The following is a 25,753-nucleotide window of genomic DNA, read 5'->3' on the forward strand; positions in this document are numbered from 1 at the left end:
AACATGCCCTTTATTGAAAACAGCCTAGCTAACGACTTTTAGTTTGATTGCAGCTTGCACAGGGGCATTCACATTTTTTGGCTGCTTCATATCATTCTGGTAATGGATTGACTAGTCTCCACAATTCCTTCATAGGATTGACTATAGTCTCCACAATTCCTTCAAAATGCATAAGATAAACAGGAGTCTCCAAAATTCCAAGAATTTCCAAAATCCTTGGTATTGATCAAAGGGCAAAAATGACCAAATACCATCTTTGGCTGAATTATTATTGTTTTACCACTGTTTGAGAAATAATTAGTGATTTACCACCCTTTTAAAACTTGAGTTTTACATGTAACTGGAGTTTCAAAAACTCAAGTTCCATAAAAAATGATGCTGACCTGTTTTGTCAAAAAAACTTAACAATAAACAATACCTCAATAGTCAATACATCTATTGAGCACTATTCACTCAATAGTCAATACACCAAATAAAAATTATATTTTACTCACATTGGGAAGGATGGGTTAAAAAATATATATTTAAGGAAAAAGAAATAATATTAAAACATAACAGAGATAGAGTACTGAGATTGATGTAATTATTTGTAAATAATAGATTAGCTCAATTAAAAAAAGTGAGTTTTTTAGACTACATTCAGCTAAAAACCTACTCAAGCTGATGTGAATGCTCTGAGAGAGAGAGAGAGAGAGAGAGAGAGAGAGATTTTCGCAAGTATGGTCACAACAACCTTGTTGGTTAAAGAGGAAGAACTAGGATCTCATACGTACAACTAGATGGATGGGTGACAATTTCTGCGAGTGGTTTATTTCTGATTTTGTTGTCTGTTTGGTTTCCAAATTGGAAAGTCAAATTAAAATGGGAAAAATGAGAGATAGAAAAGAATGGAAAAAAAAAAAAAATACTAACATGACATATAAATGGCCACTAAGATACTGAGGTTCTTCTAAAAAATAAAAAATAAAAAAGCTACTAAGGTGGCCATTTTATGTGAAGTATTTTTTATACTGATGATATGACTCATAAACATTCCATTACACCGGGCAGAAATTTTTATGCATCATATGATAGCAGAAGGTGAAATTTTTTTTAATAAGAAAAGTGTAACATTTAAACAATTATACGTGCTAAAAAAAGTCAATAATTAAATTGGGACTACTAATTTGTTAAGAAGCAAAATGATTAAATGAAATCAACCATAAAAAGTTGAGAATCATAGCAAAAATTTATGTCTCTCTCTCTCTCTCTCTCTCTCTCTCTCTCTTAGAGTATTCACATCAGCCTCTACAGGTTTTTAGCCAAATCTAGTATAAAAAACTCACTTTTATTAGTTTAGCTAATTTACTATTTACAGCCAAATTTAGTCTAAAAAGCTCCCTTTTATTAGTTTAGCTAATCAACTATTTACAGACAATTACATCAACCTTAGTACTCTATCACTATTTTATTTTAATATTATTTCTTTCTCCTTAAATATATTTTTCTTAACCCATCATTCCCAAAGTGAATTAAGATTTTTATTTGGCCTATTAAGTAAACAGTGCTCCATATAGATGTATTGAGGACATTGTTTGTTAAGTTTTTGAGACAAAATATTGAGATTGATGTATTGAAATTTTGGATGAGTAAAGCTTTTTCTTGTTCATTAAATGTTACTTTAGCTAGGCTGATGGGAACGCACTGAGCTCAGCATAGACTTTCAGCCTAGCTAAAGAAATGTAACAATAGAATTCAAAGGTAAGTCTTGGTAAAAGGCCTGTAACATCCAAGAAACTAACATCCGTGAAACAAAACAACAGAATCATTTATAATCCATTAAATAAATTGATCGGAAAAGATTACTCATGTTAGGTCATTACTTCAGTACATAAAACAGTTTTGACCATATAACCATGATAGAATTCTGGTTCCAATAAAAAAAGAAGGGCTCACAATTACAGACAGACAACAAACACTAATGGACTAAATTAGTCTAGAGCTTTACATATCCAACTTTGTAGGATTCCGGAATGGACTTTCCCCACATGTTCATGAGCTCGGATTTCATAAGCATTTTGTGTTTGGAGTATCAGAAATCTAAAATCGCATTACTCTTTTTGTCTTTTTTACAAATGTCTGTTGGAAAAAAGCCCCAACAGCAGCATGAGAAAAATACATCAGGCTAGAAGGGCTATATTTAATGAAAGTAAGGTCTCATCGCCATAGCAGCGACAAGGGTATAAGAATAGCAAACAGAAAGTGGTCTAAGGATGCCTCAGTTTTCACACATTATCATTGACATTGAAACATTGAGTTTGCCTAAGGCAATGCACAGACTAATTTTTTATTAGGGAACATTTCAGGTGCTCAGCAATCCCATATGTCAATTGGAACAAAAATTTCATCCAAATAACCTGGACGACCATTGCTCCACTCCAGCGCTTCCCACCAACTCGTCTCACCCTTGATCTTCTTCAAACATTGACTAGATACTTCCCCAACTAAAGGGTTCTTAAGATTTGGGCAAGCACAAAAACTCAACCATTCCAATTTTGGAGCAATGTGTAAACCATTAGAGATGCTAACTAATTCAGGCATGTAATGAAGTGAAATCTTCTTCAATTCTGGGAGAAAATAAGAGATTTTATGCTCAGCAGTTATATCATGGCTTACTATGCTTTTGATGGAGGGGCAGTCATCAACTTTAAGCTCCTCTAAGTTGCACAGGTTAGCAAGCAACCCTGGTGTGAAAATAGTGGTCAATTGGGGACACGTGCACAATGTCAAGGACTTGAGACAAAATAAAGACTCTGGCTGTAGTGGCCCGGGCCCCTCCCACATGCTCCTTAAACTCTCCATATAATATACATACATGTATTCAAGTGAACCAAGAACAATTTTTTCAGTACCATATGATTCAGATACCATTTCATCGCTATCATCTTCTTCATAGCCATCTGCTTCATCTATAATCACTTGAACCTCACTACATTCCCCCATGACTAAGCATTTTAGTTTCTCCATATTTTGAATCCCAAAATTGGATAGCTTCTTAACAGTTGCATGCCTGTCCAAGAAAAATGCTGTGGCATGTTGGAGTACCTTCTTTATATCTCTAGGGACATCCACACCATTTATGTATTTCAAGCATCTATCCCATCGTTCCAATTCAAACTCAACGTCACGGGGGACTCCAGACATAATGCGCTTGACATGACGGCCAACAGTAAATCTGAAATATAACAGCGATGGGATATTCCACTGATTGTGACTTAAAAGTTCCACCCTTTGGAAATAGAATTTAAGAGAGTACAAGCTCTTTAAGGTGCATACTTCATTAACAATATCTTCCACACACGCATCCCACCGCTCATCACCTGGATCCACATCAATGCTCAACTCCTCTAACTGAGACAGGACAGAAATTACCCCACAAGGCACCACTGCATTTAATTGCAGGGCTTGCCTACAGTTACTCTGAAATTCACAAAATGAAACTTCCAAGCATGTCAAATTAGTTAACTTCTTAATATCCAGAGGTAAATCCATAATCTCTGTCCCTTCAAGACTAAGAACCTCCAGCTGCTTGAGTTCTCCAATTTTGGGCGACAACACCATGAAACAATGACAATCATTTAGAAAGAGTCTTTTCAGGCTGACCAATCTGATAATGGAATTGGGCAAAGACTTGATATTAGTCCCGGATAAGTTCAGGGTTTGAAGAGCAGGCATATAATCAAAAAATGAGGGAGGAATCAATCGCAATTTGTAGTTTCTTTGAAGGAACAGTGCTGACAACTTGGGACACCTTGGATTCTCTGGTAAAACAGACAACTCATTGTCCATCAAGTAAATCTCATTGGCATTTTCCCAATCCCCATCCTTTGGTGGCTCAGTTAATCTTAAACTGACCTGCATCAGAAATTGTTGAGCTTCCTGAGGTCGATCTGCTTCAGGCTCCTTCTCTTTGTCTGCAATCTGAAATTTCATTTGTCCACTAGATTCAGGCATCTTAACTGCTTCAACATCAAACACTCCTTGAGGTTTCAAAGTACTTATTGCTTCTTGTTGAATTTCCTCAACCTGTAAAACCTCTGGCCCTCTTTGTGAAGCTTCAACCTCAATAAATTCAATCTCAGATATTGTTTGTCTACTTGAGTTAGATGCCGTCTCAAATGCTTCAGTGTCAAACACCATTCCTAGAGGTGGTAACAGTATTTGTTTTTCATTTTCTTCTTCCTCAAAAAAGCTTTCAGGTGGGCCAGTCAAATCCAGCTCTGTCACTGATTTTGCAATAAAAAATTAATTAAGATTCACAAAGATATATAGTAAGTAAATGTGAAGTTCACCAAGTAAACCTAAATTGATTATTTTCAATTTATAAAATAAAAATAATGGAATTTGATAAATAGAAGTCAAATAAAGTAATTATCCTCCTCCAAGAGAACAAAACAATCGCCAAAAAACACATAAAATTTTATTTTAAAAGAAAATAAAATCCACGCAGTGGAAAATACCACCAACAGATAAATTTCAGTTTAAGCCAATTTTTTTCATCACTAAGGTGCTAACTAAATTTCCTCAACCTGCATAATGCTTAGCATTTCATCTTTCACACAGGAAATTCCAATCTCATAAATTGGACAACTAAGGTCAAAGACAAACCAACGTAAAATTATGATCCCAGAAGCAGCTAAATAGAAAAAGGATTCACAGTGAATTATCTGCATTTCCAATTATTGAGCTCTGCAGTAACAACTCAACCAAAAATATATTTTCCTAAAACTTATCAAAACCAACTCCAACATAACATTTATTCCAAAACAACAAGTGGTATCAAAGCCATGTTCGACAATCTTATTTGGGCAATTTCAGCAGTCATAGAAGGACAATTCAAACTAGAAGATGACATCTTTTACTGGACAAAGTTCCAGTGTTTCACTCTCTGATATTCCAATCTTTGAAGGAGAAATTTACAAATTTTCGAAGGTTAAAATGGAGGTATTGCTCTTGTCAGAAGGGCTGTGGAACATTGTTGACAAAGGTTTCAACAAACCTGCTGATGAGAATCAACTTTCAGAGGCAGAAAAGGAGAAACTTGAAGTGAATAGAATGATGTATGCCAAAGCTCTCTCAAAGCTGCAAAATGGAGTCTCTTCCACTGTTTTTCCAAGAATTATTAGAGCCACAACAGCAAAGCAAGCTTGGGAGGGAAAGTCTGCTGTGAGAGTTTCAAGGTAATAGCAAGGCAATAACGGTAAAATTTCAATCCTTGGGGAATTTGAAAATCTGAAGATGAAGGAATCTGAATCCATAAAAGATTATTTTTCTAGAGTCATTGAGATTGTTAATCATATGAAAACTATGGAGAAGAAATTTCAGATCAGAAAATTGTTGAGAAAATCTTAATAAGCTTGCCAGAAAAATAAGCTTGCAATTGAAGAATCCAAGGATCTTGCTACTATACTGTTGAACAATTGATGGGTCCTATAGAGTCTCATGAGCAAGGAAGATTCAGGCATGCTGACCAATCGCAGAGATCATTCAAGAAGGGCAATTCAAGAGAGGAGCAAAAGATGACAATCAAAGAAGATAAAAGAAAATTGATTCCAGCAAGAAGGAAGATGACAAAATTGAGAAAAGTACTGCCTCTGACTCCAAACCTCCTTGTAAAATTTGTAAGACAAATCTTGCAACTTCAAAGTGTTGGTTCAGGGGAAAGCCCCAATGTCATCTGACGCAGGACAACCAGAACAAAAACTAAACAATAGAAAAATAAAGGGATATGACCTAGAAGTTAGCACCTAGGCCTTGCTTGGAGTCAGCACCAAGTGGGGAAACCATTAGGAGTCAGCACCTAGGGTAGACTTGGAGTCAGCACCAGACCAAAAGAAAGACCAAACGATCATTATTTTCATTCATCAAAATATCAACTAACTCCTCAAGGAGTACAATAGGTTGCTTATAAAGAATTACTAAACCCTAGTTCTAATTGGTTAGGAAACCCTAATTGCCTTATTACAAAAATAACCTTACTTCTAAATTAAAATACTAAAAGCCCAATAACTAAAAGCCCAATAAACTAATAGGACCTAAAACATAAAAATATAATGGGCTTGCAAACATAAATAATACTAAATAATAATCTTCTTGTGTCTCCCGCATCTTTAGAGAAAAGAAAAGAAAAAAAAAAAGGAAAAAAAAAAATTATTGTTACAGTGCCAGCCCATTGAATGTATGGGCAAGTGTTTTTATTTTATTTATTTATTTATTTTTTTTGGGTATGTGATTTTTTTTCTGATTCTTTCCTGCGGTAATTCTTTAACGGATCGGTGTTTGCTCTGATACCAAAACTGACGCAAGACAACCAGAACAAAAACTAAACAATAGAAAAATAAAAAGATATGACCTAGAAGTCAGCACCTAGGCCTTGCTTGGAGTCAGCACCAAGCGGGAAAACCACTAGGAGTTAACACCTAGGGTAGACCTAGAGTTAGCACCAGACCAAAAGAAAGACCAAACGATCATTATTTTCATTCATCAAAATATCAACTAACTCCTCAAGGAGTACAATAGGTTACTTATAAAGGATTGCTAAACCCTAGTTCTAATTAGCTAGGAAACCCTAATTGCCTTATTACAAAAATAACCTTACTTCTAAATTAAAATACTAAAAGCCCAATAACTAAAAGCCCAATAAACTAATAGGACCTAAAACATAAAAATATAATGGGCTTGCAAACATAAATAATACTAAATAATAATCTTCTTGTGTCTCCCGCATCATTATCACTACAAAAAGTTTGGCCATATTGAGAAATTTTGCAGGTTCAAGGCTAATAACCTAGAAAATTTCGCAGAGAACAAGGATGCCGAAGAAGGAAAACTCTTTTTTGCTTGTCATTCATCCATCGAAGAAGAAGACAAAATTTGGCACCTTGATAGTGGCTGTAGTTATCACATCTCAGGAAATGAAAGAAGATTTCTTGATATGGACACTTCAATTAAATAGTTGTGCACTGTAGCTGAGTAGGTAAAAATTTTACCTATACCACCACTGATGTATCACATTTTTTGTATATGGTGGTGCTAAAAGTAGCTATTTAGCCAAAGGTATACATGGGTAGTGGAAAAATTGCAATAGCCAAAGGAAGAGGAAGTGTTTCTGTATAGACAAAGAAAGGAAAAAAAAAAATGTTTGTGATATGTTTTTGTCCCTGATCTGAAACAAAAGGTAGCTGAAGATGGTGGCTGCACTATCTACGATGATAACAGGAACTAGATCTTGTGATTACTAATGTCAAGCTGAAGTTTTGATGGATACGCAGTTCTGGCACAAAAGATTTTGTCATCTTAATTTTCATGAGCTGAAGCTACTAAAGAAAAAAAATAAGCATGGTGAATGGACTACCAAAGATAGAAACCAACTTGTGAAGAATGAATAATAGGAAAGCAACATCAATGGCCATTCATTAAACAAAGTTATTGGAGAGCGAAGGAGCTATTAGAACTCATTCATACCGACACATGTGGAAAAACGAGAACTCCTTCTCTCAGCCAGCACGCATATTTTCTGACCTTCATAGATGATTACTCGAGAATGACCTGTGTACTTTTTCTGAAGAAGAAATCAGAAACCTTTCTAGTGTTCAAGAGATTTAAAGCGTTCGTAGAAGAGCAAAGTAGCAGCAGTATCAAGATTATTCATAATGATAGGCAAGCACACTCAGAACAGTTTGAAGAATTTTGCAAAGATGAAGGAATTTGGAAGCAGCTAACTGCTGGATACAGTCCACAATAGAATGAAGTCACTGAACGAAAAAACAGGACTACTGTGGAAATGGCAACATTGATTCTCAATGAGAAAGCCTTGCCAAAGAATTTTTCACTCAGCCGTGTACATTCTCTATAGATGTTCAACAAAGGAAGTGAAGAACAAAACTCCAATTGAAACGTGGAGTGGAATCAAGCCACCTGTAAGGCATTTCAGAATTTTTGGAAATATTTGTTATTCTCATATACCTAAAGAAAAAAAGAACTAAATTTTATAATAAAAGTGAAAAATGCATCTTGTTGGATACAGTTCAATGAAAAAATGATATAGACTTTAAAATTTTGAAAGTAAAAAAATAATCATTAGCCAAGATTTTTTTTTTAAATTTTATGAGAAGGCTTATGGGGATTGAAAGAGAAGAAAGTGCCGGAAAATGCCTTTGTGATTGAAGTGCAAGAAAGTATTCCAGCAGTACAATATGAAGAAGCTTCTCCACAGTCACCAATGATTCCATCAAGTTCAAATTCCGGAGAAGAAGTATCTTCGCCAGAAACTCCTTCAAGAAGGATGCAAAGATTGAGTGAAATATACGAGTCATGTAATTATTCTGTAATGGAACCAGAAAGTTTTGAAGAAGCTGAGAAACAAGAAGTGTAGATGAAGGCAATGAAAGAGGAGCTTGGCATGATAGTGAAAAATAAAAAATGGGAGCTTGATGATCGTCCAAAAGAACATGATGACATTGGAGTAAAATGGATTTACAAGACCAAGCTCAATTCAAATGGGAGTATTCAAAAACATAAAGCAAGGCTTGTGGCAAGAATTTACTCAAAAGCCAGGAACTGATTTCTTTGAAACCTTTGCTCCTGTTTCAAGACTCAAAACTATAAAAACAATAATTTTTTATTGATAGATAATCGAAATTTTTATTGATTAGAAAAGTACAGTGTTTACTATAGTAAACCCACTGCACTTGAAATGAAAACAAACAAAATCAAAGAGAAGAGATAACAGAAATTATTGTAGTCTTGAATGAAGATAAATAATGTTGAGCAAACCCAAGGATTTTCGGTGAAAGGGGAAGAAGACAAGGAGGACAAAAGCAAGCCCCTCGAGCATGTTACAGTGAAATTAATAAATAGTTCACCTCAAAAGAGTTTGAAATAAGCAAAAGTGAGCCTACACTTTACGTCATGAAGAAGGCAATCCGTATTCTCATTGTTTCTCTTTATGTTGATGACTTAATCTTCACCAGTAATGATGAGAAGATGCTCCAAGATTTCAAGAAAGACAAGAAGAAAACTTACTAGATGAGTGATTTGGGGCTACTACATTGGTTTTTGGGAATTGAAATACCTCAAAGAAAATATAGGATCTTTATTTCTCAAAAGAAAACTGCTGAAAACATTTTCGACAAATTCAAGATGCATGGTTGCAAATTTGTTCCCACCCCCTGATTGCAAATGAAAAGCTGAAGAAAGAAGATGGTGCTAAAAAAGCAGACGCTAGAATATATAGAAGTCTGGTTGGTAGTCTATTGTATCTAACAGCTACTAGACCTGACAGAATGTTTGCTGCAAGTCTAGTTTCGCTCTTTATGCAAAAGCCAAGACAGAATCACTTTGTTGTTGGAAAAAGAGTTTTGAGATAATTGCAAGGAACTCATGATTATGGGATTTTCTACAAAGCTGGAGAAGGTTCAAGTGTAATTGGTTATACGGGCATGACTGCACTGGATGTCTAGATGATATGAAATGCACAAGTGCCTACTTTATCTCTCTTGGTACTGGCATATATGTTCATGGACTTTGAAAAGGAAAAATATTGTGGCACAATCTTCTGCAGAAGCAGAGTATGTGGCAGCAGCTAAAGCAACTTCACAAGGAGTGTGGCTAAGGAGAATTCTTAAAGACATTGGAGAAAAGCAAGAAGGCACTACAATGTTGTTCTGAAATTACAATCATCAATTGCTATTGAGAAGAAACCAATTATTAATGATCAAACAAAGCACATTTCCATAAGAGAATAAATTGAGAAATGTGAGATTCAACTCGAGTATTGCAGAAGTGAAGAACAGCTAGCTGATATTTTAATCAAGACTCTTCCAAAAGAAAGTTCTGCCATCTTAGCAAACTTATTGGAGCAATTAAGAAGTGCATTAAGGGGGGTGTTAGAAATTAATGCACCTTCATGAACTTTCTTGAATCTTCATGTATCTTTCTATTTCCATTGAACTTGTTTTATGTGTAGACACGATTTAAGTGTTTGATTAGTTCTAGAATGGCTCTTGAATTGTCTAAAGGAGCCTATAAAGATGTAGTTTGTAGCTTCACCTATGTAAGCAAATCTGAATAATTTTCTCATAGTGAATTGTCTGCATTTCCAATTATTGCTCTGCATTAGCAACTTAACCAAAAATATATTTTCCTAGAACTTATCTAAACCAACTCCAACAAACCATTATTCCAAACCAACATAGGATCGATGAGTACCACTAAGCTGTGACCTTCCATTTCCCCTAAATCTTCCTTATTGACCCTTGTGGGAGGTTGCGAACTCTCTCCTTTGTGATGTGATGAGAAAGGACTGAGCTTGTAAATAGCTCAATGATTCTTTCAAGGATCTATTTCTGATTTGAGAGAGAAGAACTTACATTTTGCTCCAACGACTGCACCTTCTGCCCCATTCCCAAGCTCTAATACCACTGTGGTATGTAAAAGGGGTTTTCCTTCCTTATTGTGGCCATTGGAGTGGAACAAAGCCAAAACAAGATAATTGGGTTATTACTTAGAGGGAATCCGACCTCCAATAAAAGAGTTAGAATTTCAGTGTTTTTTCTGCCCTTTATTCACGTAGTTCCCCTTTATTTATACAGCTATGCTCAAAAAATCAAGCAGAAAAAATAGGACCCATTACGTCAACTAACAATAAAGACTCGGCAATTTAATTTCCTAAGCACTCAAACTTATTGCTAACATTGACATGTTACTGCAGGTCAACAATAACATTGACACGTTTAAACAAAACTAACACATAACAACTCAAACTAACATATCTTTCATGGTGAATTTTGATAAGGAAATGAGCTCAACTCAGAGTTTAAAGAGAACAGAGATAATATGAAGGGAGTGAAAATATATTGCTCTAAATAAATCTTTTGGCATTCAGCAAAAAAAAAAAAAAAATCTTTTTGTTGAGTTTATTTACTTCTATGTTTTGACAAAAGACGAATATATTTGAGTTGTTCTGAATTGCAAGACAAGAGTTGTGGCAATGGGGATGGAGCTAGTAATCTTGTGTTGGTGGAAACCATAGCAGTGGCGGTGGATTGATAGTTCCAGTGATGGTAAGGGGCTAGTAATGATGGTCCAACGAGAAGATAAAGTGACGATGGTGGTAGAAAATTGGAAATGGCTATAAAGTGGTTCTAAGTAGGTTGTTAACAATAGTGATGATGTCAATGAAAGCACAAAAGCTATGGAAATGGCATGACTTCAATTCTTGTCATGATTGATGGTTGCAATAGTGTGGGTATGCACCAAGCCTTTGCATAATGAAAATTTTTTAAGAGTACAAATAACATTCACGGTAATGCAAATAACTTCAACAAAAGCTTCAAAACCCCACTCGCTAGCTGCAAACATTTAAATAGGATGTTAATGTTCTTAAGTGGTTCCAGTAAACGCTAATATTTTACATTTTATCATTTATCAAATGCAGAACAAATCTAAAACACTAAATAGTTACATAAACTACCTAAAATGTCATATTATACACAGCTCTTCCCTACATCCAGAAATTTTCATTTTATTTAGATAGGTAACACAACTCACACACCTACATAGGATTGAAAAAACGCTTCTCAATGGTCAGGGTAAGACTAATCCAAGATAAAACTGAAAAATAGCTTATATGGAATGTATCCAAAAATTCAAATTTATAAAAAATAATAAATAAATAAATGGGAACAAAATACTTGTTCAATTGATCCAATGCAATGCAAGGGAAAAAAAAGATATTTCCATCAACAACCATTTAGTGAAAAAAAAAAACCCAAAGAAGAGAGCTAAATGAAAAATAAAAGAGGTTGAATAGGTGAGAATGCCTTTATCAGGATCTAAATTCTAAACTATTGGCTCAACATTTTTCCATCCACAAAACTCAAGGAAAGAAATATGAGGGATCATTATACGTTCATAGCAACCCCAGTAGAACTAAATTCCCTCATACACATCTACCGAGAGATGGAGAAAGGAGATCAAAGTTTCAGCAGTTGCTAATTAAGAATACACACATATTCTTATAATGAGAGTAGGACTGGTTGTCTCAATTTTTATTTGCCAAAAAGAAGTAGAATAGGTGAGAATGCCTTTAGAAGGATCTAAACTCTCAGCTCGGCATTTCTCCATCCACAAAACTCAAGACAAGAAAACCGAGAGGATCATTATACGTTCAGAGCAACTCCAGTAGAACTGAATTCCCGATACAAATTTTCAACCGCTTGAAGGAGAAAGAAGATCAAAGTTTCAGCATTGTCTAGTTAAGAACAGTAACAGATAAAATGACAGGATCTAAATACAGAATATGACAAGGTTAAACTTTTCAAAGTAAAAAGAAGAACATCTATGAAGATGACAGGAAAAAAGAGGGAGAAAATTTTGGGGTGGTGAGGAGGCTGTCATCTTTTAAAATTAAACTATCTATAATTACAAATGTATTGAATAAGAGCTGTTATAAATAGATTGAAAGAAAGAAATAAATAAAATAAGACCTTTGAACACAAACAAGAGCAAGAGCACATGCAAAGAGGCAAGTTATATAACCAATGTTGGCTTCTTTGTTGGACGTGGCCCCAAGGAGAGAAGGCTTTGTTCCTAAATGGAATAACTGTTAAACAGGAGCAAGTAGCATTATTGAGTTGATTACTAACTTATAAAAGGTTAAAACTATCTATTAATTGTTAAAATAAAAAAATAAAAAGAGAGAGAGAAAAGATATTATACGATAACTAAAAAGGTAATGTGGTGTTTTGGGGGGAAAAAAGTTTACCTCCTAAGGTTGCGTTTGGCATTGGCTTAAAAAGCTAGCTTTTTTTACTATTTAGCTTATTCTTGGTACTATTCATGGGTCCCATTGCATTTTTTGGTACTATTCATGGATCTCACTGTACTATTTCAACTACTTTTTATTTTTTTTTTGATAAGTACTATTTCAACTACTTTTTAGCTTTATCTAAAGTACTTTCAGCAAAAAAATTTCAATTTTAGCTAAATAAGTTATTCCTAAACAGACTTGAGTATATTAATGTGATTTAAGATATGTATGACAAAGCGTAAGATGGTAAAAGTTTCACTTGAAGAGAACTTTTGTTGCAAAATGTTTTCTAGATTTTGGCAAATGTAGTCTAACTTATCTTTTCTCCAAAAAAAAGTAAAAAAAGTAGTCTAACTTATCAATCAACCATTGGTTATATTCATACCTCCGGATCTACCCCAAACTCGCTTATCTAAACTTGTTTCTTCAGACATGAAGGAGCCAATCCTGTGTGATGTCAGGGGCAAGTCCTTTTTAAACAAACGACAAAGAATAAAGCCACCCTGTAAAAGGTAAAATGAGAATGTAATAATTTTCTTAAAGTAATGTTATAGACATAACATTTCTCAATAACTTTATTAGAAACTAGGAACGAAACAAGTACACAGGAAGTGTTCTAGAGGTACATCATACTAAACATTGATATGTAATAATTCAAGAGATAAATGCTAAGAATGTCAGTCAAACAATCTGAGCATATGTGACGCCAATAATTTCTAGAAAGAATGATAGCTTTTGAGTAACTAACCATGAAAAAATATGTAATAGACTAATAGTATATTGATATGCAGACAAGTATAACATTGTTGATGCAAGCTGGCAAGCCTACGGTTATTTTACAAATGTAGTTAGATGAAATGATTATAAAGTGACAAGATAATAACCAGACAACTACTAAGGAAAGAGAAAGAGGGAGAAAGTAGAGAGAAAAGAGGCAAGAAAACATAACAAACAAGCTCTTCGTTTTTTTCTTTATTTTACGTCAAAATCATCACCCCTTTTAACGTCCTAATTTAGCCCTTTCATTGACTTATTTGCCTACCCTAGAACTAGTCACACTAAAACTCTCTTAGCCTAACAGATATGGATCCTATAAAGTGCAGGGCACACTTTAAAGGTAGAATGAGCCACTCGCATGAGGTGCAGAGTCCCATTACTCAAAACAAACCAAGCACAGTCACGAAGAGTAGCAACAGAAAATGAAGAGATAAAGACAAGAAGAAACCATCCTCTCTCTCCCTCTGTCTCTCTCTCTCTTTAAAAATACAAGATTTTAATTTTCTTCTTGAACTCAATTCAAGTGCAAAAACAAACAACAAAGCGAAATTAGCTTCGACAAACACATTTACCCCTTAAAGATGTACTTCTCACCAATTTATTTGAAAGCTTTCTCGATCAAATTAGGCAATTTTCAAAATATTTCTGCATGTCTATGTGTGATGAAACTGTATATGCATCGTTAAAGCATGAAATGGTATCGTTAAAGCATGAAATGGTTCTTATGGAAAAACATCAATGAGCCATCGGATGAATTAAAAATAAAAATCTACGTTCTGCAACACTTTGAACTCATTTTATTTCAAAATTGGTGACAGGTTTTTTTAGGAAAAAAATATGTTGGGAGCATAGTCTTTTTCGTATATAGACATCCACTCATTTTACATGTCAAGATGTGCCCACTATAGCCTTCAAAGCTAGTCTTACACTTAGAGGAGACAATTCCCCAAATATTTCTAGGGATGGCCAAACCCATTGGATAATGGATACCCTATCATACTCAGCCCAAAAGTTCCAGGTAATACCCAGTTTATCATGAGTAAGAGGTAATTGAGTAAGGTTTGGATGTTATATAAAATTTTTGAGTCAGGTTTGGATACTACCCGAACCCGACCCACATTAAAAATAAATAAAAAATAAAAAAAAAACGTTAGCTGATTAGTTCTTTCAGTATTTCATGGATTTAATACCAGAAATTATCCCTTGGGTGGAATTTTTTGCATTCACGTTAAGTGATTTTTTTTTTTAAATTATTAAAAGATTTGTAAGGTTAGGTGTTTAGTCTTTAGTTGTTGGCTCCTTTATTTCAGCATCTGATATGGTTGTTAATTAATTAGTGGTCCTTGATTTTAGCTAGTGATTTTTGCTTTAAGAACATATAGAAATATAGTACTAATTTAACATTTTAACCCAATGTATATTATTATTCATTATTTAATTGTTGTTTGAACAGATTTTTAAATTTGAATTGCATCTTCTATATATATTGAGTTTTATATTAATATTGATTGAGTAAAGTATTAATGATGACATTGTAAAGTCAAAAGTATTAAGAAAAGGAATGTATTGATAACTTGAATAATTACTGCCAAAATACATTTATGAGAAATACTATCGAATGCTCTTAGAACATTAGTTAACAATCTATTTAAAGAAAGTTTTTATGAGAAAAAAAAAAATGATGTTTTGACAGTTTTTTTCATTTCCCAAAAAAGTTGTGTTAAAACTTTTCTAAAATGAATTGTTAACTAATTCCCTAAATGCACTTTTTAGCATGACCCCTCAAATATTTAACAAAAAAGATTCATAATACTATAAAAGGAATATCTAAATTAAAGGTAAGGATATTCTTATGATTTTTTTCTTTTATGTATCAAAACCATATCCTTTTATATTATTTTTAATTAGTTCTTAATTATATACTCCTATGTGAAACCATTTTAATAATACTATACTTTATCCACAAAAAATCATAATACCATAAAATGGAATGAGACCAAATTAATTACTCTCCTAATTGCTCAATCCTTAATTAAAAATTTTCCTTTCTCAATTTGTTTTTCGGCTAAAAACAATAGCTGTAAGTAGTCTTCAATTACATTAGATAAAAAGCAAATTTATTATTAACATATAAAACACCATTTAAGTGACCGCTAATTATTCCTTCTTTGTAAAGTCAAATCATTTAAATCATGATTCTGACTTTCACTTGGATGGAAAGTAATAATGTCATTAGTAAATACTAGGGAATATATATATATATATATACAAGATAGAATTTCTACTCTAATCTAATCCAAGTGTATATGTGTGTGAAACTCCCTCCTGAAGATAGCATTTATACCTATGGATAGACCACCACATCAAGGTTGCGCGGTGGTAATACTAGTGAATATATTAAACAAGCACATATTACATCATTTTTCTTAGTATTAATCACTAATTGATTTTCTTTGTACATACCATAATATCATTTCAAAATCATTTTTAACAAGGTTAAACTAGTAAATTTCTTGTAAATTTGAAAATGTTTAATAAAAAAATTTATTAATTGATCACCAATGTTTTGGGAAAAAAATCCAACTAAGCCAAATAGTGATTAATAAGAAATCACAGGTCTTCTTAGTAATATTAAGGATTTTTTTTTTTTTCTTCTTAGTAAGTCTTCTTAGTGATTATTGATTTCTAGTCAATTAGTGATTTTTTATAAGTTTTTTTATGGTAATATTAAGGATATTTTTTATAAGGAAAATTTCCAGATTAGTAGGAGTTCTCATAGAGTTCTAGACATAGATGTTAGTCACAACACTTTAATTTAGCATATAATCATTAAAAATGTTCCAACAGAGAATTTTTTCTTTCTTTTCTTGACAGTTAAAATTTTATCACTGAAAAAAAAAAAATTTTAAAAGCCCAAAAATTTGGGTTCATGTTGGGTACGGATATCCATGAGTAAATAATCCGGGTACTGATCAGGTATGGGTACTAATTGGGTATTAAAATCAGATATCCATGGGTACAATATTTCGGTCAAGTTTGGGTAAACCAAACCCAAACCCGGTCAAAGGCCATCCCTAAATTCCCCAAACCAAACACTCATTCCTAAATTCCCCTAACCAAATACTCATTCCTGTACGCTTATAGGTTGTTAATGTGCCTTGATATATTTTACAAAGAAAATTTTCATATAATTGGAGAGTATAAATGCCTTAATTATTTATTTTCTAAAGCTACTTCCTTCTTAAATGAATGAGGAGTGTTACGTTCACAACATTTTCACAATAAATCCTAGTTAGTAAGTTGTTACTGGTTTTTAATTTAAATCCAATATTGAAATTACTTTCTTACCCATAGCATTTTTTGAAACCAATAGGGCATGGTTCATATTGTAAGTGCAAAAAATAGGGAAAAAATGCAAAAATATCCCCTTCAACGTTGATAATTTTGTCTAAATCGACCCTTTTGTTAGCTTTCAATTAATGCAATGGTGGAAAATATTACACACGTGTGAATTGAGTTTCATTCAATTGCATTTCATACTATCTCATGGCCCTCCAAAGAAAATTTCTTGTTTCTTGAAAAGCATACCTGGTGAGTATCGATGGCACGATACTCATGCACAACCCAACTGGTGCGCTCGCCGTTGGGAGCACGACCTATGTGGTAAACTAAGGTCTTCTTACTACCAATCAAGCTGGAATTACTGGGCCTCGACTTCCCGGACTTGATGGGGCGATCCTTGCCGGTGGCTTTCCAGTAGCCTGATTTAGTTATCCTATTCAAACGAGAGGCATTCTGGAGCTCGCAGAAGAAGAACCACTGCTCATTGCCCAACTTTACAGCTGACAAATCTGAATTTAATCCCAAAAATAAAATAAAAAAATAAAAATCCATATACAAATAAAAGCCAAAAGACACCGCTAAAAAGAATTTCTTTAAAAAGAACCGAGGAAGATAAATATTCGGAGAAACATAGAATAAGTCGGGAAAAAAAAAAGAGAGTACCAGGCAATTCCCAGGGATCAAATTTACAAAAGTCGACTTCGGCAATGGCCTGAACCCCGGAATCATGACCCTCATTCTTCAGCCTCAAGTAGTGGTTGATGAGTTCTTCGTCCGTTGGGCTAAATCCGAACCCCAAAGGCAATGATTCCAGCGACAACTTCGCCATCTTTCTCTCTCTACTTCGATCAAGAAACAAAGGTCTGTTTCCTTTCTTATCATAGTTCGCACTGTCCCAAGAGACATCCTTGTCTCTCTGTTTAAATTTAGATTTTAAAAAACAATAACAAAAAAAAAATTTAAATATAAATTTAAAGAAATAATGTACCTTAATGTCACTTTGGTACATGTTGGGAGTAGATAGAAAACGCGGTGACCGCGCACTGCAGTAATTCTGTAAGTATGAGTTCTCGTGGTGTGTCGGATGGCGAGTATGGTAAGGAGGGAGAGAAAAGGAGATGCTTTTAGGAGGAAGCTTCATATATATTTATATATAAATTAAGTTAGAGTAGAATTTTATTTTATATAAAAATAAAATAAAATAAAATAAAATGTCTAAGCAATTTAATTAGCCTTAACAGACTGATATGACTTTTTTTTTTAAAAAAAATACACACAAAAAAAAAAATTCTAACACAAAAACACACTACACCTCCACTCAAAATTCCTTTCCCTAAAGCCTTTAACTTTCTATCATTAATCCCAAGATAGAGTGATGGTTCCACTATATTAATGTATTTAATATTGGATTATGCCAATTGGTGCCTTTAAAACAATGGTTAACAATCCATTTTAAGAAAATTTTAACACCACTTTTATGAAAAATAAAAAAAGTTGTTAAAATATTAATTGTTTTTTTTCCATAAAAATTTTCTTTAAATAAATTATTAATCGTTGCCCTAAGGGCATTCGTTAGTATTGTCCTTTAATATTCAATGGAAACTTTAGCAATGATTGTCTTGTACCATAATTCAACATTATGTTTTTCAAATTCTGTAGTTGAATGATGCTTCGGAAGGCAAACAAAATTATTTTCACTAAGATTCAAATGTTCTAAAGAATAAGGAACCAATATCATTGGAGATTGTCTTGGGATTTCTCATTCTATTAATTTCACCACTTCTAGCTTAGGCCAGCGCAACATTTTACTTCCCATCTGTTTTAACTCCTAGTTAGACAAAGCATTAAGTGAATCACAAAGAACAATAAAATTCACCCAAAAGTATAAGTAATCCTAATCTCAAAGCCATACTGATAACTTAAATTTTCTTGCATACTAAAAGGAAAAAAAAAAAAAAAATCATGACATTTGTCCAACGAAAAGAAAAAGAAAATAAAAAAGTTAAATGAGGAGAACTTACTGTATCTTTTATTAATTCCCTACTACAATCCCAGAGCATTTGTCGTGATTCTTGTAGAACAATTTCTTGACCCATTTGTTGTAAAAGGTCATGCATCCACAATGTGCCAAGTTGATCAACAGTAATAAGACATTTATCAGTAAGTTTTTTAATGCCATCAACAATATCTAAACCTACAGTTTTGAGCATATCTTCAACGGTAACCTTCTTCATTCCATTCAAGGAACATGCGACCTGGAGGAAAATCTTCCGTTCATTTGTATCCAATGCTTCATAACTTAATTTCAATATTTCTTGAATTTCTAGTTTAGGAATCCTTTTATACTTATCCAAGGCATTTTCCCATTCTTGTTTAGTTCTTCCACAAAAACTAGCACCCATTATTGTTAGAGCTAATGGATGGCCTTTAGCATAAACTATAACTTGTTCTGAAAGTTCCAAATAATCTTCCTTGGGTGTGTCTCTTAGGAAGGCATGCCAACTAAAGAGTTCAAGAGCTCTGTAGTCATCTAATTCCTTAACCTTATAGCTTAAATCAACATTGACAAGAGAATCTAACAAGTATTTGTCTCTTGTTGTTATAATGACTCTAGTTCCAGAAGCAAACCAGTCACATTTTCCAAGCAATTTTTCTATTTGATCCAATTTATCTACATCATCCAGAATTAAAAGAATCTTTCTATGGAGAAGAACTTCCTTTATAATAGTGATTCCTTTAGATACATTGTGAATCTTTAAGTTGCTTTCTCCTAAGATCTGAAATAGTAGTGTCTCTTGAAGTTGGATCACACCGTTTGTCTGTGACTTTTTGCTAACATTCTCAAGAAAGCTGCTTTGTTCAAAATGCTTGAAAATGTTTTTATAAACAGCCTTTGCAATTGTTGTTTTACCTACTCCAGCAGAGCCATAGATCACTACCATGCGAACATCATTTGACTCAATATCTAAAAACAATTTTATGGCCTCTACATGAGAATCTATTCCAACAAGGTATTTAGCAGAAAATAATGGCATCTGTTTTGTTATAGTTCTTCCAATAAATTCAAGAATTCCTTGAATAAATTTGTACTCAGTGCAACTGCCAAATACAAAGCATTAAAAACATGCAACGAGTTAGATTAGAAAATAATAAAAAATGAACTAAATTCAAAAAGTTAAATTTGTGCATTACATCCAAAGTATTGTTAATTAAGGTAAGAGTCATGTAATTGCATGGAAATCCCAATTAGCAAGGATACAAAACCCCACTTCTCATACTTGAACGAAATTATTAAGTAAATTTATGAAAATTTTCTAAATAACATATGGGGAAATATCCTCATTAATTGGTAAGATAATATGATGTTAAATTATTCTATTTCTACCATTGACATGTAGCTAACTGCCTTATTAGACAATAAGGTAGTTAGACTATACGATTTAAGATTTTCTAACTTTGATAATCTTTGTTCGAAACCAACCAGGAATCAAGGTTTTGAGGTGCGAGGATATTATCATGCCCTATTGTCAATATAGCCTAATGATACGGTGTTCCCTTGGAAGGTGTTGTGGTGTCCAAAGATTCCTCCTAGGGTTGCCTTCTTTTCTTGGACAGTTGCCTTAATGAAGATTTTAACTATAGATAAACTCTGGAAAAAAGAGATTATCATGTTGGATTGGTGTTGTATGTGTAAAAGGAGTGGGGAATCAGTAGATCTTCTTCTTCTCTATTGCCCTATAGCCTATGAGATGTGGACAATGATGTGTTTCTTGTTTGGACTCCAATGGGTTGTGCCACTGAGGGTCACCAAAATGTTTGCTGCATGGTAGGGTGCCTTTGGCAGACATCATAACATAGCTTTTCGGAGGGTTGTGCCACCTTGCATCATGTGGTGTCTTTGGAGTTTGGAGGGAACAAAATGCTAAGAGTTTTGAGAAATAAGAACCGTATATCCTTCAAATTAAATCCTTTTCTATTTTCTATTCCCTGTTTCACTTTCTTAGATATGTTGGAAAATTGTAATTTGAGGTCTTGAATGTATTCCTTCCTAAGTACACCCCTGCTGTAATTGGGTTTGTTTTCTTTCAATAAAATTTTATCGTTACTTATCATAATAATAATAATAATTATTATTATTATTATTATTATTTTAAAAATATTAAATAAAAAATAGTAATAATAAAATAATAAAAAAACCTACCTTGTTAGACGATATATTTGAGAAAAAAAAAATAATAATACTCATGTTCCCCACCCAAAAAATAATAATAATAAGAATAAGAATAACCCAGAAAAATTAGTGGCAGTGGTTAAACAGTAAATTTTGAGGCCATAACAAACCATTAAAAAATCATAAAAGCACAAGAATAGTCTTTAAATACGTACTCGTCCCCCCTGTAATGGAAACCAGAAATTTTGGCTGCTTCATTCAGAGCTGTCCTCCATCTTTGCACCTTTTTAGTATCCCTGAAATTTTCATATCTAGCAAATGCTTCCCCGAACTTCCCCATCTGTTTTTGCACGTCTGATGGATCCACTTTGTAAAAAATTGGTAACACCACCCGATCATTCTTCTCGCACTCAATAATCTTGACAAGTTCATCCAAGCACCAACTGGAAAATGCATAGTTTTCAGATAATACAATTATCAAAATTGTTGAGTCGTCGATGACTTTGAGAAGTTCTGCAGAAATTTCTTCTCCATTTGGGAGGCCATTATCAATAAAAGTGTTATGACCTTTTTCACACAGGGCTTGATACAAGTGACCTGTAAAACCGCGGGTATCTTCGCTTCTAAAATTCAAAAAGACATCGTACTGGCGACGGGTGAAAGAGGAAGAGGAAGATGACGCTGCTTGATTGGTCAAAAATGCCATTGCAATTTATACGCAAACAGTAGAGAAGATCTAAACGAAGGATGAGAAAGAAAAATGTCAAGAGATGAAAATTGGAAGAGATTTGTACAGATTAAATACAGGAGCCAAGATGAAAGCACAAGATAAAGTTAATAGCTAACTGCAACAAACACGTGGCAAGAGAGGGAACTGACCAAAAGAAAAGATAGTTTTCTTGTAGATCTGAATTTCAAAAGCCCAAATGGACACAAAACACCTACACACTTCAAACACAAAGTAACTTCCCAGATCTGAAATATTTTTTACCCAAAAGCGAGAAAATACGAAAACCATAAAAATATATATAGAGAAATAAAAGCAAAAACACCCTTTGCACGACAAAGTCGCTGCCAGAGATGGGTGTACGGTTTACCGGCTGTGATGGGTGAAGAGAGAGAACGATCGACGAGCAGCACTCTTCAGACGAGGAGGTGGGTAAAGATTGAGCTGAAATGATCGAATTAACAAGGTTTTTTTTAATTTTAAAATGACTTTTTCTCATGAGAATTGTAGCTCGGTCAGCCGAATCTCCTTTTGGAGATAACCTGATCCGAATATTTAATAATTTCTCTTTTCTCTTTACTAACCTTTTTATTAGTGCGCGTTTGTTTAGTAACGCGTGTGCGTTGAAGCTACGTCTGCGTTTTTTGGCTAGTCTCATGTTCATGAACCAGCCAAAACACAAAAATGCATAAACAGTAACAAATAAACAGTATTTTATCATTTAAAAAATGTTTTATTATAGTATTTTTAGCAATAAATTTTTAATTTTTAACAATTAAACCGTATCCAATCACACAATTAATGGATTGTGCGTGTTATTTTAGCTTATATTAACATGGGACATATTAAAATAAGAGATGAAATACAAGGGATAATGTTAAATTCTGTTTACCAAAAAAAAAAATGTTAAATTCTATGCTAAAATAAATAAAATAACTTTTTAGTATGTTAAAATAGAATTTTTTTTTTTTTTTAAAAAAAAAAAAAAAAAAAAAAAAACCTACCTTGTTAGACGATATATTTGAGAAAAAAATAATAATAATACTCATGTTCCCCACCCAAAAAATAATAATAAGAATAAGAATAACCCTGAAAAATTAGTGGCAGTGGTTAAACAGTAAATTTTGAGGCCATAACAAACCATTAAAAAATCATAAAAGCACAAGAATAGCCTTTAAATACATACTCGTCCCCGCTGTAATGGAAACCAGAAATTTTGGCTGCTTCATTCAGAGCTGTCCTCCATCTTTGCACCTTTTTAATATCCCTGAAATTTTCATATCTAGCAAATGCTTCCCCAAACTTCCCCTTTTGTTTTTGCACGTCTGATGGATCCACTTTGTAAAAAATTGGTAACACCACCTGATCATTCTTCTGGCACTCAATAATCTTGACAAGTTCATCCAAGCACCAACTGGAAAATGCATAGTTTTCAGATAATACAATTATCAAAATTGTTGAGTCCTCGATGACTTTGAGAAGTTCTGCAGAAATTTCTTCTCCATTTGGGAGGCCATTATCAATAAAAGTGTTATGACCTTCTTCACACAGGGCTTGATACAAGTGACCTGTAAAACCGCGGGTATCTTCGCTTCTAAAATTCAAAAAGACATCGTACTGGCGACGGGTGAAAGAGGAAGAGGAAGAGGAAGATGACGCTGCTTGATTGGTCAAAAATGCCATTGCAATTTATACGCAAACAGTAGAGAAGATCTAAACGAAGGATGAGAAAGAAAAATGTCAAGAGATGAAAATTGGAAGAGATTTGTACAGATTAAATACAGGAGCCAAGATGAAAGCACAAGATAAAGTCAATAGCTAACTGCAACAAACACGTGGCAAGAGAGGGAACTGACCAAAAGAAAAGATAGTTTTCTTGTAGATCTGAATTTCAGAAGCCCAAATGGACACAAAACACCTACACACTTCAAACACAAAGTAACTTCCCAGATCTGAAATATTTTTTACCCAAAAGCGAGAAAATACGAAAACCATAAAAATATATATATAGAAATAAAAGCAAAAACACCCTTTGCACGACAAAGTCGCTGCCGGAGATGTGTGTACGGTTTACCGGCTGTGATGGGTGAAGAGAGAGAACGATCGACGAGCAGCACTCTTCAGACGAGGAGGTGGGTAAAGATTGAGCTGAAATGATCGAATTAACAAGGTTTTTTTTTTATTTTAAAATGACTTTTTCTCATGAGAATTGTAGCTCGGTCAGCCGAATCTCCTTTTGGAGATAACCTGATTCGAATATTTAATAATTTCTCTTTTCTCTTTACTAACTTTTTTATTAGTGCGCGTTTGTTTAGTAACGCGTGTGCGTTGAAGCTACGTCTGCGTTTTTTTGGCTAGTCTCATGTTCATGAACCAGCCAAAACACAAAAATGCATAAACAGTAACAAATAAACAGTATTTTATCATTTAAAAAATGTTTTTTTATAGTATTTTTAGCAATAAATTTTTAATTTTTAACAATTAAACCGTATCCAATCACACAATTAATGGATTGTGCGTGTTATTTTAGCTTATATTAACATGGGACATATTAAAATAAGAGATGAAATACAAGGGATAATGTTAAATTCTGTTTACCAAAAAAAAAAAATGTTAAATTCTATGCTAAAATAAATAAAATAACTTTTTAGTACGTTAAAATAGAATTTTTTTTTTTTTTTTAGAACGGTTTGATGCTAATGCTTTGATGAGAGTGATTGTGCAATAGAAAAACATCACATCTTAACCCATCAATCCCAAAATTCACTCAAGTCATGCAAAATACAATTTACATTGATACTATTTACTTTGCATTTTTTTTTATATATCCCAATAATGAATGAGGAGAATGAATTGTAGTTGTTGTATATGAAAAAAGATGAAAATTTAAGAAAAATTGATATTTTAATCAAATATAATATAAAATAAATAATCTGATGTGGGGTGTTTTGAAAAGTAAAAGTATGTTAAATAAAAAAAGTAGGTGTTTATACTAAAAAAAAATATATATATATATATATATAATATATATTTAAAAATAAAAATAAAAATAAAAAACTTGCTTAAGCTTATGCGAATATCCTAACTATCAAATAAAATTTTCCAATTGATTTTAACTTTAAAAATAAAATGGGTAATTACACTCCAATTTGAAAGGGAAACCCCAAAAAAAAAAAAAAAAAAAAAAAACACTTCCACTTGACATTAGTTTGACAAAACCTTGTTAACTTGATGTAAAAAATGTGTGTACTAACCTATCCTTTGATTAAGCGAATGTTTCCAAAATTACCCTCCCAAAAGAAAGAATAATTAACTTTTCTTTATTTCTTATTCACTTCCTTGTTTTAAAGCCAATTGTTTTAATTGAAGAGTATTTTAAAATATTCAGTATGACTTTTGCTTTTTTTATTCTTTTTTTAACGAGGTGTTGAGAGATTTGTCATTGTGAATCTTTTGGTACTTGATAAAGTTTGCATTTTTATTATAAAATTATCAGTTTTTTTTATTAATCATGCTTAAACTTTGGTCAAGAAAAATATTTTTAAAAATTAGAATATTATCTATACTAATATTGAAGAAATGAGAGTGTTATTTCTTTAATCCTTAAGGGAGGAGAGTGTGGTTTGGGGTGTAAAGTCATTCCCCAAACCTTAAGGATTAGAGTATAATTACTCCAAATAGAAATGTGAAACTCTTAAATCTTAGATCATTCCAATCAGCTTATGCATGAAAAATGTATTTGTATCACAAAATGTCACTTTATTATTTACATTATCACTTTAACAAACACACCCAACTTCTCATTCTTTATTTTGCAATTCATCACATTAAATAATAATATATCACACACCAACAACAACAACAAAAAACCACCGCCACCCAACGT

General features: G+C 33.2%; 1 protein-coding gene across 5 annotated transcripts; it reads right to left on the reverse strand.

Moving 5' to 3' along the window:
- Positions 1 to 1,786: 1,786 nt before the first annotated feature.
- Positions 1,787 to 24,097, reverse strand: LOC111990259 (uncharacterized). 5 transcript variants are annotated; one of them, XM_065781521.1, is made up of 9 exons: positions 22,238 to 22,421; positions 22,020 to 22,081; positions 21,356 to 21,876; positions 18,991 to 20,068; positions 17,958 to 18,104; positions 17,633 to 17,885; positions 17,216 to 17,478; positions 13,236 to 13,353; positions 1,787 to 4,265 (listed from the first exon to the last, which is right to left on the reverse strand). In XM_065781521.1, exons 3-9 carry the CDS (start codon positions 21,844 to 21,846, stop codon positions 2,350 to 2,352), a joined length of 4,266 nt encoding a protein of 1,421 aa, XP_065637593.1. In that variant the 5' UTR covers positions 21,847 to 21,876; positions 22,020 to 22,081; positions 22,238 to 22,421; the 3' UTR covers positions 1,787 to 2,349. The 5 variants fall into 5 exon arrangements, with proteins under 5 accessions (XP_065637593.1, XP_065637594.1, XP_065637590.1 ...); XM_065781522.1 differs by lacking the exons at positions 21,356 to 21,876; positions 22,020 to 22,081; positions 22,238 to 22,421 and adding exons at positions 23,054 to 23,580; positions 23,724 to 24,097 and having other exon boundaries at positions 1,787 to 4,259; XM_065781518.1 differs by lacking the exons at positions 21,356 to 21,876; positions 22,020 to 22,081; positions 22,238 to 22,421 and adding exons at positions 23,054 to 23,580; positions 23,724 to 24,096.
- Between the last annotated feature and the right edge of the window lie 1,656 nt (positions 24,098 to 25,753).

The sequence above is a fragment of the Quercus suber genome, unplaced genomic scaffold, assembly GCF_002906115.3.
Source record: "Quercus suber isolate HL8 unplaced genomic scaffold, Cork oak 2.0 scaffold_269, whole genome shotgun sequence".
Taxonomy (NCBI): domain Eukaryota; kingdom Viridiplantae; phylum Streptophyta; class Magnoliopsida; order Fagales; family Fagaceae; genus Quercus; species Quercus suber.